This window comes from Pelmatolapia mariae, linkage group LG10_11 (genome assembly GCF_036321145.2).
Source record: "Pelmatolapia mariae isolate MD_Pm_ZW linkage group LG10_11, Pm_UMD_F_2, whole genome shotgun sequence".
Taxonomy (NCBI): domain Eukaryota; kingdom Metazoa; phylum Chordata; class Actinopteri; order Cichliformes; family Cichlidae; genus Pelmatolapia; species Pelmatolapia mariae.
The window spans coordinates 61826450-61842696 of NC_086236.1; the positions used below are offsets into that span (position 1 = coordinate 61826450).

Here is a 16247-nt window from a genome sequence, read left to right on the forward strand (position 1 = left end):
AAAGGTTAACTAAAAGTCACAGAGACTATGACATGCTGGTTATAATTCAATCAGATATGATGACTTTTTATACAAATTGAATTAGGATTCGGGATTACATTTTTGGACAACGAAATTGCTTAAATTAACTTTTCTAACATTTTGATTCAGCTTAGACTTTGGAAAAGGTCAATAAAAAGTGTGACCTTTAGCTAAAAAGTGTCATCTAAAACCAAAAATATACAGCACAGACGGCTCTCTGGTATTCTCTGCAGAGAGGTGCGAAATGAAAAAGTACTCTTAAGTAGTTTTGAGGCGCTTGCCATTTGCATGAGTGTTTTCATGTGATGCCACTTCTCTCCACATTGCAGATGCAAAGACCTGCAGGCTCTCCAACTGCTGAACTTTTCTGATTGCTATAATTATTTTACAGAACAACGTGGTCATAAAGGTGATTGTGTGACTCGAACAACACAACAGCAAGTAAATATGTAAATTTGCTCTATTTCATCCGCTTCAATTGGAACTGTAACAAAGTAATACTTAAGTTTGCATATAGTAATTTTATTCTAACAGTATTTTACATCCTGAAAATGCCCTATACCTAAATGATGGGACCCCCATCTTTTTCTCATGGGTAATTTTCCAAGTAAACTCAGCAGTAACTCGGCCCATTGAGTCACGTTTCCGCTGATTCTTCTGGTTAGTAATATCATATTTTGGGCCAGGAGGCCAACCAGCATCTGTCTCAGCGCAACTTCATTAGAAGTGCGTGACCTCTAATGGAAACATGATTGTAATCAGCCATGGCATTTTGAGCGTGTGGACATGTCGCATTGACGAAGCACGAGCGGAACCGTGCGCGCGCTCGGCAGCCGCCACCCCCCTCCCTCACTCCCTCCTAAAGAACCACCATACCATCATCCGCCATCCAGCTTCACCTGCCGGAGGGGGGGCACATGCATTGAGGCAGCCGGCGCGAGCGCGCCTGATTCCTCTCTCTCCGTCAACGCGCGCTCTCGCGCGGAGACGGGCTTCTGGGAGCTCGGAGAGCAGACGAGCGGCAGCTGAGGAGAGAGAAAGATGGAGGTGAGGGTCGGGGAGAGACTCCTGTGCCTGGCCGTGCTGTCCAGCGTCCTCTGCATGGATTCAGTCCTCGGGAAATACGTCAGAGGCGTCGTCAACACAAAAGAGGTGAGCGTTTGTTTCCCCCCCTCTATTTTTAATTTGTTGCCTTGCGACAATGACCCCACTGCACACTGACAGAAGCGAAACCGACTTGACTGCGAATCCGCTCGCAGGTGTCTCTGTGGTGGACTGTTCCGTTAGATGAGGGGCCAACAGCCGATTCACGGATCAAGTTGCCTCGCATATGTGCACGGCTCTAGTGTCAGCGTGTGAAACACACTCACCTCTATTCTGCCCTAAAATCCCGCGCCATCTACGTGCGTATCAAGCGTGGCGTATGTTTTACCCTCATCACGATAGTCTTCTGTATTATTGCTGCCTCTAAAGCGGCATCACGCCAGTTCAGAGCTGGAAATAAATCCTAGGAAGTGGTTACTCTTCTTTAAGTCCCATCCGTGTGTCCGGGGTTTTGTTGCCATGCTTGGATGTAAATTAGCAGCGGCTTTTCTGTTTATGATCGGAGGACCTGTCACAGGTGTGAGTCATATGGCCCGTGGCGCGCGGCGGTGGTTTGCTGTTTGTTGAACCTGGGCTCAGTACCGCCTGTTAAGGGTTTGGGGGGAAGCTGTCACACAGATCAGCATCGGGATCACTGTTGTCCTGACGAGATCTGCGAGTTCAAATGTTGACCCTGCAGCTGGAGCAGGTATCTCTGCGCTGCTTGGAATTTACCACCTCCTGTGTCACATCTCTGCTGGCATCCACGCGAGTTTGTTGGGATCAACTTTTACATAAATGAGCAGTAGAGTTGGGTCGTCTACCATTTTGTTGTGAGTGAAGCAATAGCCCAGTCAGAAGAAAGAAGCAACCACCTCCGACAAAGTTATTAATGGCTGTTTTGAACGTGATCGGGATACTTAGAATATCTGGCAAAAAGCGAAGGAGACAATGTGGAATCAGCTGTTAGTATCCAGATTATGAAGTCAAAAATGCATATGCTGCTGAAGTAGTTTCTTTTTCATCGCGGGTTTGTTTTTGCTTGATAAAATAATTGTTTCAGCTCAACAGGAGCGCTCTCAGCTCTTAAAGCCTCCAGTTGCCACAGTGGAGTCACTCAGTGACCAGAAGCAGGGAGGTAGGGTCCATTGTTCCACTGTGTGGTTCAGATATCTCTTTGAAAAAGGGGGTGGTGGTGTTTGGTCAGATATTTTGCTCACGTCATTGTACAGTTTTACCTCACTCCTCCCAAAAAGAAGATTTAAACAGAAACACCAGACAATTTGCATTAATAAGCTTTAATGATTCCTCTTACCTGCTGACATGCACTGCTGGCTTGTGTGCTCTTGACTGCAGGTTTAAGAGGAGTTGAGCCAAACGATGACATTGAAGTCACCATTTTTAAATCTGCAGGATGACGATGGAGATCAGAATAGATAAATTGAACAGGAGGCACTCATCCATCCATCACGGCTGGAGAGATGCCCTTGAACACAGGCTGAATGTGCACCTGCTCCAGTGGAGCTGCACAGTGGCCAGCAATATAGGCTGCACTGGGCAACTTCCAACTGTTTGTGTGCATGTGTGTGACTGTCCAGCTGCTGAGCAGAAGGACAGCCATCTACTCTTCTAGAAAACCACAGTGAAAAAAGATTTAGTTTTTCTTTATTGCTGGCCTTGTTGTGGCAGGCTGGTAATAAAATATTATTCATGAAAAGTAAATCTCATAATTTCATGATCCACTGTAGGCTGATTTTTCTTTCTCACAGTTAATTATTTCATCAATCAGAAGTGGACAAAATTTCACCAAAAAGGGCGATGCCAGTGAATTTCTTTTTTTTTCTTGCTTAAAAATTATTAAAATAATTGCTGAAATTGTTGCTATTGGGTGTCTTATTTATTAGCATGTACCTTTTTTGGCTTTATTGCGTTACCAGAAGAAAAAAAAAAAAGAAATATTATGAGAATAAATAAATGAATAAAAGGAAAAAACGAAGGCTTGGTGTCTCCTAAAAAGTTGTGGTGCACTTTTTTTTGGTTTCGTTCTGTAGCTGGTCAGATATTAGTTGAGTGCCTAAAGAAAACAGAGCACTTTGAATGACATCCTGCAACACTGGGCTTGACATATTGATATTGCGTGTGTGTGTGTGTGTGTGTGTGTGTGTGTGTGTCTGTGTGGTTCACTCCTCATCAGTCTTGCTTGTGCATTCCTGCCCCAAGGTCATCCACTAACTTTACTCAACATCCTGCCTCTCTTAGATACACACACACACACACACACACACACACACACACTCCCACGCACACAATCATGTTGACTTCACACTCCTATCAGTCTGTCGCGCTCACACGCTCACTCATTGAATAAACTCGGCTTCGGTCCCTTGATGCGGTAGCTGTGTCAATGCCTGCAGAGGTGAAGGCTGAGTTTGTGCAGAGCTGCAAATTGATAAATGAAATTTACCTCACTGGGAGGGATGAGCTGTTGAAAAGTGCTGGACAGCTGGAGAAATATATGGAGAGGCACACGCCTAGTTGTCCAAAGGCAGTGGTGCGGACTTGTCAACAGCTTTCTTGGGGCTGGTCGATGTGTACAATTAGTCTAAGTGGCTCATAGTGTGTGGACGCACTGATAAAATGTCCCTACTGAGGGGTGGTGGTGCTGTTAGATTAAAGGACAGGAGAAGGACGCCATTTTTAAAACCAGTTGGGAAATTTTGAGAGGGAGAAAAAGTTTGCCCTTCTTTAGCACACAATGGCACAGGACCTCTGAGTAAGGCAGTAAATCCACCCTATGCTTCAGTCTGGGTCTCTTGTGTTAATGTCCATAGAAGCGTATGAGTTTGCAGCATACTGATATTAAAAATCAGCTGAAGCAAAGACTTTATTCAACCAGACTATATACAGCTGAGCTGTTTCTCAGTTACATTTTAGCGGCACACACCTGCCGTTGAACCGTGAAAGTTTAAGTGCCCGCCTTTAGCTTTGGTGTTTTAAGTACTAAACCTGAGAAACGTTAAATGCTCAGAAATCTTCTATTTTGTCCTGCCATGAATGAAACGTCTGTTACTGACACCATCCAAGCAAATATTGCAATCCAGTTAGAAAAAGTGAATAAACTTGGTTAGTGAGCTGTAAAAATGACTTCTTTGTATTTTTCCCCAGGATGCTGGGTGTTGATTTTAGAATGGGGGAAAAAGCCCATTGAGCAGAGGTATGCTGATAAATATCGTTGCTAATGTTTCCAATTGTTTTGCACCATTATGCAGACTTTTAAAACAGCTGGAACTTTTCTTTTCATTGTTTGACTTAGACAGAACAGATAGTTATAGATTTCAGTTCATTAAGGGTCATTTAATTGCAGTTAATCAAAGTAAATTTGTCTACAGCAGTTGTGAAGTAGCTAAAAAACTGTAAATTGATTTGTAGAGAAGTGTTGTTATTGAAGGAAAAGAGATGGAGCGGTTGCTGGGTCACACTTGTTTGATTAGAAACGTTTTGAGTATATAACTGCAATTTTAAAAGCAGTGGACTCTTTCAAATTACAGTTTTGATATTGATAAATCAGTAAATTAATCATTTAATCCTAGTTTTCTGCCAACTATTGGGCATTAAAAGGGGGGTGGGCTTGAGGATTCAGTGCTGAATACAGCTTATTAAATAAAAATGTCCATGAGCAGGTTTAAATGTTTGTGTTCTTCACAGTTAATTAAAAATTGTGGTTTTATAAAGAAAGGTCTTCAAACGGTTGCCTTTTGAAAATCAACAAATGGCCTTGAAACTTCTGTTTCTAAATGAAAAACCTAACACCATGTTCACCAGCATACTGCTGCCCACCGGGCCTTTCCCCGTCCTAAAAATCTGCACCTCACATCACATAACACTGACATATGTCTGGGTTGATAAAAGCAGCAGATCTGAAATGAGGGATTTTGCCAGGATTTCTTGGTTTAATAGGATCATGAAGTAAAAAGCCTCATATGTGATGTCTTACTTTAATTAATGCCGTGTCTTATCTTAAAACATGCCAGTTTTGAACTCTTGAAATTCACCCAGCAAGACTTTTAAGAGTCACTTAAAAGTCCTTTAGCTTGACTTTGAAGTAAGTTTTGGGAACCCTGTGTGGATAGTATTATCTAGTCCACAACTCAATCAGTTTTCCTTTATCTCTTTTTAATGAGGACATTGTGATCAGATACAGGTGCCGTATGTGTGTAAGTAGGTGTGGTGAGTGGGCGTTTCATGTGCTCATAAGCTGGGTTTGACGTGTATGTGTATTATGTCTGCAAACCCTGCGTGTGCTCACTGAACCCCCCCCCCCCAAAAAGACAAAAAAGAGAGCTGAGTGTGTTTGCATGTGTGCCTGTGCGTGAGTGTGTTTAATGCATTGCAGCATTGTGTAACCCTGACTAATGAATCATTGAGAAGCCCAGCGGGCCAGGGGTGACTTGACTAGCTGATTGGTAATTAATTGTTAATGAGGCTTAGCAAGCAAACAGGGTTTTTGGTGAGAAAGAGAAAAAAGATAGAAAGCTACTGAGATGAAAGGACAAAGTGTGAGGGAGGGAGAAAGAAAGGAGGAAAGAATAAGACTGCGAGAGGCTGAATTGACCAGATACTGCATCAAGGCATCGCACTTGATTAATGGGCGTACATACACACATGTACAGGTGCAACAATGCACACACACTCTGGAAGGTGGTTGAGTGACTCTGCATCACAATGCAGTGGCCTTGGGGAAATAGGAAGACTAAAAGGGGATTAAGGTAGACATCTCATCCACTGTTGCTGTTCTCCCAGGCTCATTGTCTTTTCTGGACTTCACACACACACACACACACACACACACACACACACACACACACACACACACACACACACACACACACTGGTGGAATAACTAGTGGGAACGTAGTTGTTAACGTTTGTGGAATTGCTCAACACCTGTGTTGAATCGTCTTTGCATCCATCCAACAATATACAAGCTTGCTGATGTTGTCATGGCTCAGTTAGACTCTGTTAGCTGCTTGATTTAAAGCATCCACTGTGGAATTGCAGTGCTGGGAAAGTTAAGTAGGAAACATAGCTTCATTTAAAAAAAATTATAAATAAATTGCTAAGTAAATAAATGAATACTGCACTATTCACAGAAAAATGTCATCCTTGACTCTGCATACAGTGCATGTCAGTCAGACCCCTGCCTTCTAGAAACTTGGGGGTATTGGACATAACATGATTAATAAGTCAGGCAACTTCACTGGTTATGTTTTAATAGATGTAATGAATCAGTACTAATAATGAGTATAACTGGAACCTAATATGTGCTAGTTACAGGTGAGCTTACTGTCCAACTTCCCAGAATCATCCTGAGACCTAAATCTGTCCCTAAAACACATCACCTCAGCACTTGTGGGCTTTTCATAAGAACAAATTACAAGCAATGTAATATTTTTGTCGGTAGCACATCTAGTTTGTGTTAAATATGGGTGGTCAGCAGGGGTTCAGTAATGTATAGTAATAATCCCCCAGATTTATAGTTTTATTAGTAAACAACACAAAAATGACAATTTGCATGTAACTTAACTACTGAAATCTAAAAGCACACATGAGTAGTTGATCTGCTAGCAAGCTACTGAAAAATGTAGTTAAACTGGTTTAACTACATTCATTGTATCGCATGCTGTTTAACTCTGTAGCAGCAGCAAAATATATTTTTCTTCATTTATTAATCCTGCTCATCAAATCATTGACTGATCACTTGATCAATAAGGTTGAAGGTTGTAATTATATACAGTCACCAGTCTGAAATCACTGTTTGGTGTTTTAGCCTGGAAAGTGACCAAAGCTACTCCAGTAATTAGAATAATTACCTGCTATACCAATAATATTTATTCTTTTGCGTTCAACGCTGGAGCCACATTTTCTGCTTCAGCGTGATAATATCATATACACAAAGGCAGGTCCATAGAAAGGGCTCTCAGAGTGTGTTGAGGAAATACTTGACTGGTGTGCACAGAATGCTCAGACCCATCAAACACCTTTCGGGATGAAGTGGATTGCCAATTGCAAGCCGGGCCTTATCGCTGACATCAGTGCCTGACCTCAGTAATGCTACTGCGGCAGAAAAGAACCAAATCCCTGCAGCCAGGTTCAGAAAACTTGAGTAAAGACTTTCTACAATAATATTGACTTTTATAGTGATATTCTTATGTCTACGGCTTAGGAATATTTGTTCTCAAACACATATAGATGTGATGACTGGATGTCAACGGGCTTTGTTCAGCAGTTCACATAATTTTGACTATGTACTGTGTTTTATTTTGTGTTTGGCTCCACTACTTTGTTGTTTCCCACACATAGACTTGGGGGAACCATCCAGGTCTATTAACAGTTGCCCAATAAAGGCAAATTAGCCTTTTTTCTTTTATCTATCCAAAATAATAACATAATCAAGCCCATTTGCTCTTATTGTGAAAGTTCAGTTGCAGGTAATCAGCTAGTCCTGTCTCCTGTTTCAGGTTGCTATTACGGCAGTCCTTGAAGTCACTCAGCTTGCTTGTCTCTCGATCATACACTCCTACTCCTACTTTACCTTCTTGGAATGCAGCTGGTAACTGTGGTCCCGTTTCGCACTGGAGACTTGCTGTAAGCTGAAGGGTAACTCTCACCAGAACGTGTAGCAGGTAGAGAGCTGAGGCTCAACGAAGCTGCAGAGCAGAACAAGGACTGCCATCAGTACCTGGGGTTCAAGACGGTGGAATTTGAGTCTGTTCAGGGGACTTGGACATTAGTGTGCACCCACTGCAGTCTAATTATGTGGCAAACACTGAAGTCTTTTAAGTCTATTAAGCATTTAATGGCAGTATGCATGACCAGTATATACTGGGTCACTCATTCATGGTTTAGTTGATGCAATGCTCAAATTTGAGATGAGAAATCTTCAGTAGGATCTTGATAACTGGTAATTCATCAACTCTGTTTTATTCTTGAGTCTTTTAGATTCACTTTTTTTGTCACTTCATTAATCAGTAATTCACTTATTTGAACTTGATCCAGAAATTAGTGTGTGAAATTCCTGACTGCCCTCTTCGGTGCGAGAAGCTGATAGAGTTGGCAAGTAAGTTGAACTTAAATCCGCATTGGACCTCATTGTTTGGACATGTCCTCTACTCCCGGGTACCTGTGCAGGAAATTGAAGGACAAGTACACGGCAAAAAAACAAAACAAGGATTGTGTGTTGCCTGATGTTTCTATGGCAGCTGCAAATGAAGGTATGCTGTGGTTGCTATGGCACTAATGGGGGAGGAGAGAGGTTTGTGTGTGCATTAAGTGATCTTTATCGAAGGGTAGGTATGTGTCACTTTGGCCATGGCATGCTGCAAAGTGTGTGACGGATGCATTCGAGTAATTCTGTGTGTGTTCGTGTAACAAAGGGGTCTTTCACAGTCCTGGCCTGTGGTGAGTTAAATTACACCCCCCACTATCTCAATAACCCAACTGGACCACCCCCTCTCTCCTCTCTCCAGGGATTCATCTCTGGGTCAGTGTTTTCCTCTCCTGCCCTGGTTGTCATGGTTACTGCCTTAAGCGTCACCCAGGACGATGCACGGAGGTGGGCTTGAGTCTCGGGCTTCACTGACTTTTGGAGTTTGCCATGAATTATAACCCAGAGGCTCCAGGGGCTGAAGCTGGCTGGCAGTAGCTGAAATATGGCTGCGGTTTTGTTTTGCTGTGATATATGGAGGCGGCGGCGCTAGCCATGCTACGCTGCTCTGGATGCACTTTATTTCTCAGCACAGAAATCACTGTGCTTGTTTATGTAGGGAGAAGGCAGGGCAGAGGTAATTACAGTATAATGGTGCATGGGGAGTTTTCTTGGTTGGTTGGAGATCAAGAGTTCATAACAACTAACCTCAAGGCTTGTTTTAATAAGAAAGAGGCAAACTGCGGTCTTTGAAGAGGTTGAAACGTGCAACAGGATGATACGCACACTGTGCAAGAAAATGTTGCTCATGTTTTGGATCAGTGTGTTTTTAACATTTGAGGAGCACAATTGATTTTAAGGATAGTAAATATTAAGCACAACTCTGAGATCAGCGTGAAGTTTGGACACACTAACCAATTCGTATAGGTGCTGGTACTGCACAATAATAACATATCTTATCCACATTTCAGGGACTATATCTTCTGTGATTTTTCTGCACAGCATGTTATAGTTTAAATGAGCTTTTTCCCAGTGAAGCTAAATTAGTTAATTCAGTTATCATCTTATATGTTATATGCATGTGCCTGTTCCATTGTCATAGCCTCAATAACAATCAGCAACCTTAGGTTAGTAAATAGCTTATACAAGTGTAACTTAACTTTTTGACCACACCAAGTCAAGCCGAACTAAAATTTCGAGGACAGAATAGAGTAAAATAGCCTCTACGTCCTCTGATGTGTTGTCAGATAGTATTGTCAAAGAAAAGCACTTTTGATAGACCATATGCAGCATATGGACCCAGCATGATACCTGCAATTTTTTAGTAGTGTTGCTACTTCAGTAGCATTTCCCTACCCTGTATTGTCTTATCAGTGAATTTTGTACAATTCAGCGAACTGTCTTGCTGACTTGGAATCGGCTAATATTAGCCAGCTTCTGTTGACAGATTACACACTCAGGCTGAGACCTGTTCACAGACCAGTGAAAGCAAAAGATAGATAGCTTCTGCTGTTAAGTCACAGCTTTTTTTCTCTTTTGTTTAGGTGGTGGACATCTGCACTGGTGGTTAGTTGCAATTGCTCTACGTGCGAGTGATTTATTTATATTTTTTTTCCTCACGGGATTTACAATCCTTCTCGCTTTCAATCAAACATTCATTGTGTCACGCTGTCATGATTTCCACCATCTGGCAGCTGCACGAATGGACTGGAGTTCCTTTTGACAGTTTAAAAATGTATTTTTAGGAGAAATGAATGTGTACAAACCACTGATACAGTAGACTAATGATTAATTCATACCTTTTGTGCAGTTGCATCTTGCAATAATAATGAATAGTTGTAAAAAGGTTGGTAGGGCTTCTTGACTTCTGATTGAATTGGTTTTACTGGAAATTTTTTTTGGTAAAAGCCAAATAAGATGAGTTTTCAAGTTTATCATCAGTTCAAGTCTTAATTAGGAAGTCAGAACAAATTGTAGTTTTATAGCAAAATTCTTGTATGGTTACATTTTTTTTAGAACAAATTAAAGTGCAAATTTCTTCATTGTAACTTACTGTAAACTTTTAGTGCAGCTTTTAGGATGTGATGATCAGCATGTGCTTATGTGCATATTGGTATCTCATGATAAATTTTTGTGGGAGTTTGCGAAAGGCTTTTTGAGCCTCGTTTCTTCGACATATGTGACAGTGTATTTCTTTTATATGTTTCTTGTCAATTAAATAGAGCAGCAGCATCTCTCCTTGGGTGACAACCTCAGAGAGTATCTGGGATTGTGACATTTGTAATGCAACACCTGCTGTCAAGGTTACCGTATGCATCTTATATAGCTTGTAGAACCACTTTTAACAGGAATAATTTAAAGCAACCATTTTCTGTATGACTTGATAAGTCTTCCATTATTGTTGAGGAATTATGGCTCACTCTTCTTTATAAGGTTGTTTATTGAGTTCATTGGTTTATGGGCATTTGTTTATGCACAGCTCTCTTAAGGTCCCTCCTCAGCATGATGAAAATCTGAACTTTGTCTAGAAAACACCTTTTTAATTATTTTGTTTTTCAGCCCTTGTTTTGGTGCCATTGTCCTCTTGCATGACCAAATTGTGGTCAAGCTCCAGCTTGGCTCTACAATACTTAAGCACACAGAAGAGTTCATGTTTAACTCAATTACTGCAAGGAACCCAGGGTCTGTAGCTGCACAGTAAGCTCATATCCTCACCTCTCCACCATTGTGCTTGACAGTTGGTGTGAGGTGCAATATGAGCAAACATCTTGCTCATCTCGTCTTTGGTGAGATGGTCTCATCTCACCAAAGACATTGTTCCATAAGTCTCACGCTTTGTTCAGATGCAACTTCACACACTTAAGCTGTGCTGCGAGGTACTTTTTAGAGAGAAGATGATTTCTGCTGGCAAAACAGGCCATTCTTGTTCAGTCTTCTGAGGCCTGTAGAGTCTGAGATGTAGCACTTGGGTTTTTTGCAGTTTCCTTAAGCATTGCATCGTCTGATCTTAGGGTGGATTTGCTGAGACATCCACTCCTGGGAAGAATGATGTTTTCCACTAATGAATCATCATTCTCACTGTAGGTGGAATTCAGATTGTTTGGAATGACCTTATAACGCTTCTTAGATTTATGTGCGGCAACAATTACTTCTTTAAGACTGCTGATGACTTTCCTCTTTAGCATTTTGTTAACACACGCTTGAATGCTCCAGACCATCAAACAACCAAAACATCTGCATTTATAGAGGTGGTCATACTTACTGATGATCAGTTAATTAAGTACATTTGATTAGCAGCGCCTGGCTGCTCCTTGTAAATTGCAGCATGTAAATTGTTCTAATCTTTAAGATAACAGTCTTGCTTCATTTGACGTCATCTGTGGATCAGTACTAAAGCTTTTTCGTATTGTTTTTTTTTTGTCACCAATACAACAGAAGCTAAACTGGAAACTGTTTTAGTGCTGGAAGTAAATACTGTAATTGTAGGTAAGTACAGCTCAGTGTTTGTAACAAAAAATGTGTTGTATTGTATGTAGTTTGATTTCAAAAATGAAAATTGTAAAAAGAAAATTAGGAGCTGCTTTTGGCTGCTCATTATTTCTCATGGGGTTACTATGTTAGATGGATCTGTATATTTGATTTCCCATTTTTATACTGGATGCTTTTCCTGATTCAAGCCTCCTCTTTATCCGGACTTGGGACAAGGGTTAAGTCTCCTGCTGGTCTCGAGCCAGGGGTCCTAGTGTGCAAGGTGAATTTGTTAACTGCTACGTATAAATCAAAATTCACAATGTTTCTTGCCTCAATGATTTATTTATTTACATTTCAAATGCATTGTATAAACAGCATTGTATTGTGTAACTATCAAAATTTATCTAATACCAGCAGTGTGCAAACCTTTAAAAATGACATCCAGCAGCAGACGTGAGCCAGAAATACTTTGACTTTGTCAGAAACGCCCAGCCTGTACCCTAAATTTAATCATCTACTTTTGTAAACTGCAGAGGCCATTGTCTGTCATTTTGCTAGCCAAGCACTTAAGATATTGTTAATCACAGGCGACACCCTAGTGACTGTGAGGCTTTTACCACAAACCTGCAGTATTTCAAATATAAATCCAGCCTCAGTCTTTCCCCTAATGCCATTTGTACAAATGAGACTTCTACCATTTGGTGTATTAATTTTACAAGATTAGCTGTTACAACTTCTTAAGGATTTGATGTCTCATTTTAGTTTTAAAGCAGTTCATTCATTCTGGCTGCCTCAGTAGGGCCTACTCGCACTGGGCAGTCATCCAGACGGAGAAGCGTGTGTAAACAACATATAAGTGATGTGGTGTTAGTGCTGTGCTCAGCACTATGATCCATATCTACAGTGTGTGTCTACCCACAGCTGTATAGAACAATGTATAGAGAGATCACCAGTGACTGATCCACCATCCTCACGCTGCTGCAAGTGCCTTATGTAAGCTCAGTGAAGTACACCATCAGCACTGTTATCTGGTCTCATGCTGCCAAGTTTATGGCTGAATAATATTAAGAAGGAATACTTTTTTTCTTCCTCTCCACCTCTCTTTCTTATTAATGTGCTCAGCAGCCCCCTAATGCCCTTTCTGTTTACCCTTTCTAGAAGTTTATGATCTTGGCACTAGCTCTTTCATTTATACTTTTCTTTTTGTTCTTATTCCATCAACTTCTTGGTTTTTCACTGCTTTTCTGCTTTATTTTTTTTTCTTTTAATGCTTCTTAACTCTTCCCTGCTGTTATAACTCGCTTTCCCGGTGTTTGCTCTTACTTGTCTTTATAGCTCCATTTATGTCCTCACCATCTCTTATTTTCTTTCTTCTCTTCCCTCCGGCTCCCCTTCCTTTTATATCTTTAACTTCCATATGTCTCCTTCCCCGCAGTCTCTCTGTTCTTTAGCCGAGCTGGTGCTGTAGCTTTCAGGCAAGTTAATGTCTGTTTACTGATATATCCAAGTAATTATTGGATAAGCTTTTAAATACATTTTGGATGCAATATCAGCATTACCCAGAGAATGTACACAACTAAAAGTTTTTTGTTTTTTAACTTGTGCAACATCTAAATGTCTAATCTATTCTCCAACTTTACCTAAAGAAAATACTCAACCATTGGAGTTGACTTTATCAGTCCTTGTGGAGGAATTTTGCCCCACCCTTTTTTTACAACGTTGCTTTAATTCATTGAGGTTTGTGGGCATTCATTTATGCACATCTCTCTAAGGTCACGCCGCAGCAGTTTTATGCAGTTTAGGTCTGGACTTTAACTGGGTCATTGCAACACCTTGATTCTTTTCTTTCTCAGACATCCTGCTGTGGATTTGTTGCTGTGCTTGGGGTCATTGTCCTATTTCATAACCCACTTTCAGCCAAATTTTAGCTATCAGACAGATGGCCTGACATTTGACTCTAGAATACTTTGGTATACGGAGGAGTTCATGGATGACTCAGTGACTGCAAGGTGCCCAGGTCCTGTGGCTGCACAGTAAGCCCAAATCATCACCTCCACCACTGTGTTTGACAGTTAGTATGAGGTGTTTGTGCTGATATGCTGTGGTGCTGTGCATCTCCACTTTAGTCTCTGCATTTTGTTTTCTTTTTAGAGAGAAAAGGCTTTTTCCTTACCTTTTTGAATTTTCATAACTTGCTTTAGATTAATCTAATGAACAAGTAAGAATTTTAATTTATCTAATACTTTTAAAATAAGCCTTAGTATTTAGTGCTAATTAGCTTATAGCTGGCATATAAAGATAATAATATGATGGGGACCGTAATTTGCTAGACAAGCTCCATGTTGTATTGTGAAACAGTTGAAACTACTGATTGAATTTATGAACTCCACGGGAAAATGTTTACTGAGGTCATAGCTCAAAATATTTCTCTGACAAGTTTAAGGCACTTCCACAGTCTTCAATCTTTAGACCTGGAAGCCTCCAAAATGGCCTCATCACTGCAGCCAACACTTTTCTAAGGTGCAGCTTTTATTTTGAAAGCAAACAGTCTCCTTTTCTGGTTTGTGTTACACTTATCAAACTTTCTTCACTGCTGCGATTGTACTTGGACAGTTCTTATGGATGAGGTTGCATGCTCCATGCAAATTACGGATGAGGTTTTTACCAACCGGTTGGGGAAAACACATTTTTTTCCTCTCAAACGTTGGTTGCCAGATGGTTGCAGACTGGTGTCTTGGCCCATGTGTGTCACTTGAGGCTTATTAACTTGATCCTATAGTGTCACAAATCCAAAATAGTGGACAATCTAAGATTGCATGGTTAGTGGTCTTTTAACTACAAAACCTCAATACAGTCTGATATTGACAGCAGCATGAGGCAAATGCTTAGAGAACTGCTGTGATGGCTGAAAAAATGAATAGTAGCATGCTGGTAAAAGTTTCATTTTACCTTGATCATATCAATTTTTTAATTTATTTTACATTTTCCCTCTTTCTTTTCTATCTTGATTACAGGACTGGGTTTTCCTTACACGCTTCTGCTTTCTTACCGAGTTTGGGCGGTTGGATTTCCGATTTCGCTACCCAAAGGTAGGATGCCTCATGTTAAGTTTAATGTGTGTCTGTTACACATTTGCATTCATCATCTGCTCTGTCTTCACGATTTTTTTTAATTGTTTAGTGTTTTCCTCTCGGCTAATTCTGTCTTTTTTCTCACCTAATAAATGATGCCACTGCTCTTTTCCTTCTCTCCTTCTTCCTCTGGCTGTTCCTGCTTTATCTGCTTCATCCTTTTTGTTAATGCCCTAAAAAAAAAAAAGGAGGAGTCCTTTTTTTCCTTTAGAGTGTTTTGTACATCCACTCCATCTTTTCTTTCCCTTGCGTTGCTTTACTGCTTTTGCCCGCAGACTTTGGAAACAATTTTGTCATATAAATCTCATATTGTTTCACTGCCTCCTCTCTGATATCCACAACCCAGCGCAATCTCTTTCTCATTCTCCTTTTCTCTCTCTGTCTCCTCTTTGCAGTCTCGTTGCTGTCAGAACATATTGCTCTACTTTGATGACAGTTCTCAGTGGCCAGCTGTGTACAAGAGGCCCGAAAAGGTGAGACATCGACACCCTCAGCATCATGTCTTTGACAAGCTATTATCAAAGGAAAGTGCTGCTCCATTTGCTTATTCACATGTCATCGCTGGTGCTAATTTTCACATTTAAACCGTAGGATCACACGTTTCTCGCTCTGCTCTGAATAAAGAAAAGTTGTCCTTAAAAGCTGACAGTCTGGGGAGAAAAGGAGTTTTTTTTTTTTAAACTATCTTTTTACTATTTACTATCAGGCAATCGTGTATTATTGATGATACTTGCAGTGATCAAGTATGGTACAATCCAAAGTTGTGAACACAAAGCAAGACACTAGGGAGCCCTGTGTGAACCGAAATGACAGAATAAGCTTCCTTCATATAAATGTCTACTTTCTGAAAGTAATAACACAACATTAAAGGCTGGTTCAAGAACGTTTTTTGTTGTTCCTGTGCTTTTCCCTAACATATTGGATTACAGTGCATACTCATGAGCTTGATTTGATCACATTTACATCAGTTTTGGTGAGCAACATAACCTTGTCTTTATACTAGGAAACTGATCAAAGGCTGGGGCTCTATCTTTAAATGGTCTGTAAATCCTTTGCTCTGACTAAATAGACTTTTAACTTCAAATACCCTCAAAGCAAACAGCCTGCACTTCATTAGTGTATTAATGCCGTTTGTTTAAAAATCCAATATGCTCGAGAGAAAAGGCAAAACAATAGAACAATTTATGTATGTGCACATATCAACCCACATTTAGTAAAAATCATAGATATTATATAGTTTATCTTATCCAATGCTAATTGGTTGTTTACAATACAATGACTAAAGATTGCATAAAAATGCTGAGCCATTGAAACAGTGCTTTTTTTTTTTTTAGACC

The 16247-nt window shown here is 40.5% G+C and overlaps 1 protein-coding gene across 1 annotated transcript in view; it reads left to right on the forward strand.

Moving 5' to 3' along the window:
- Window positions 1-900: 900 nt before the first annotated feature.
- The window catches only part of tmem145 (transmembrane protein 145), a 40594-nt gene continuing 25247 nt past the window's right edge, over window positions 901-16247 (forward strand). Inside the window, exons 1-3 of the mRNA XM_063486973.1 lie at window positions 901-1173; window positions 14794-14868; window positions 15306-15383. Coding sequence (XP_063343043.1) covers window positions 1063-1173; window positions 14794-14868; window positions 15306-15383 — 264 coding nt within the window. The 5' untranslated portion in view covers window positions 901-1062. The remainder of the gene's footprint in view (window positions 1174-14793; window positions 14869-15305; window positions 15384-16247) is intronic.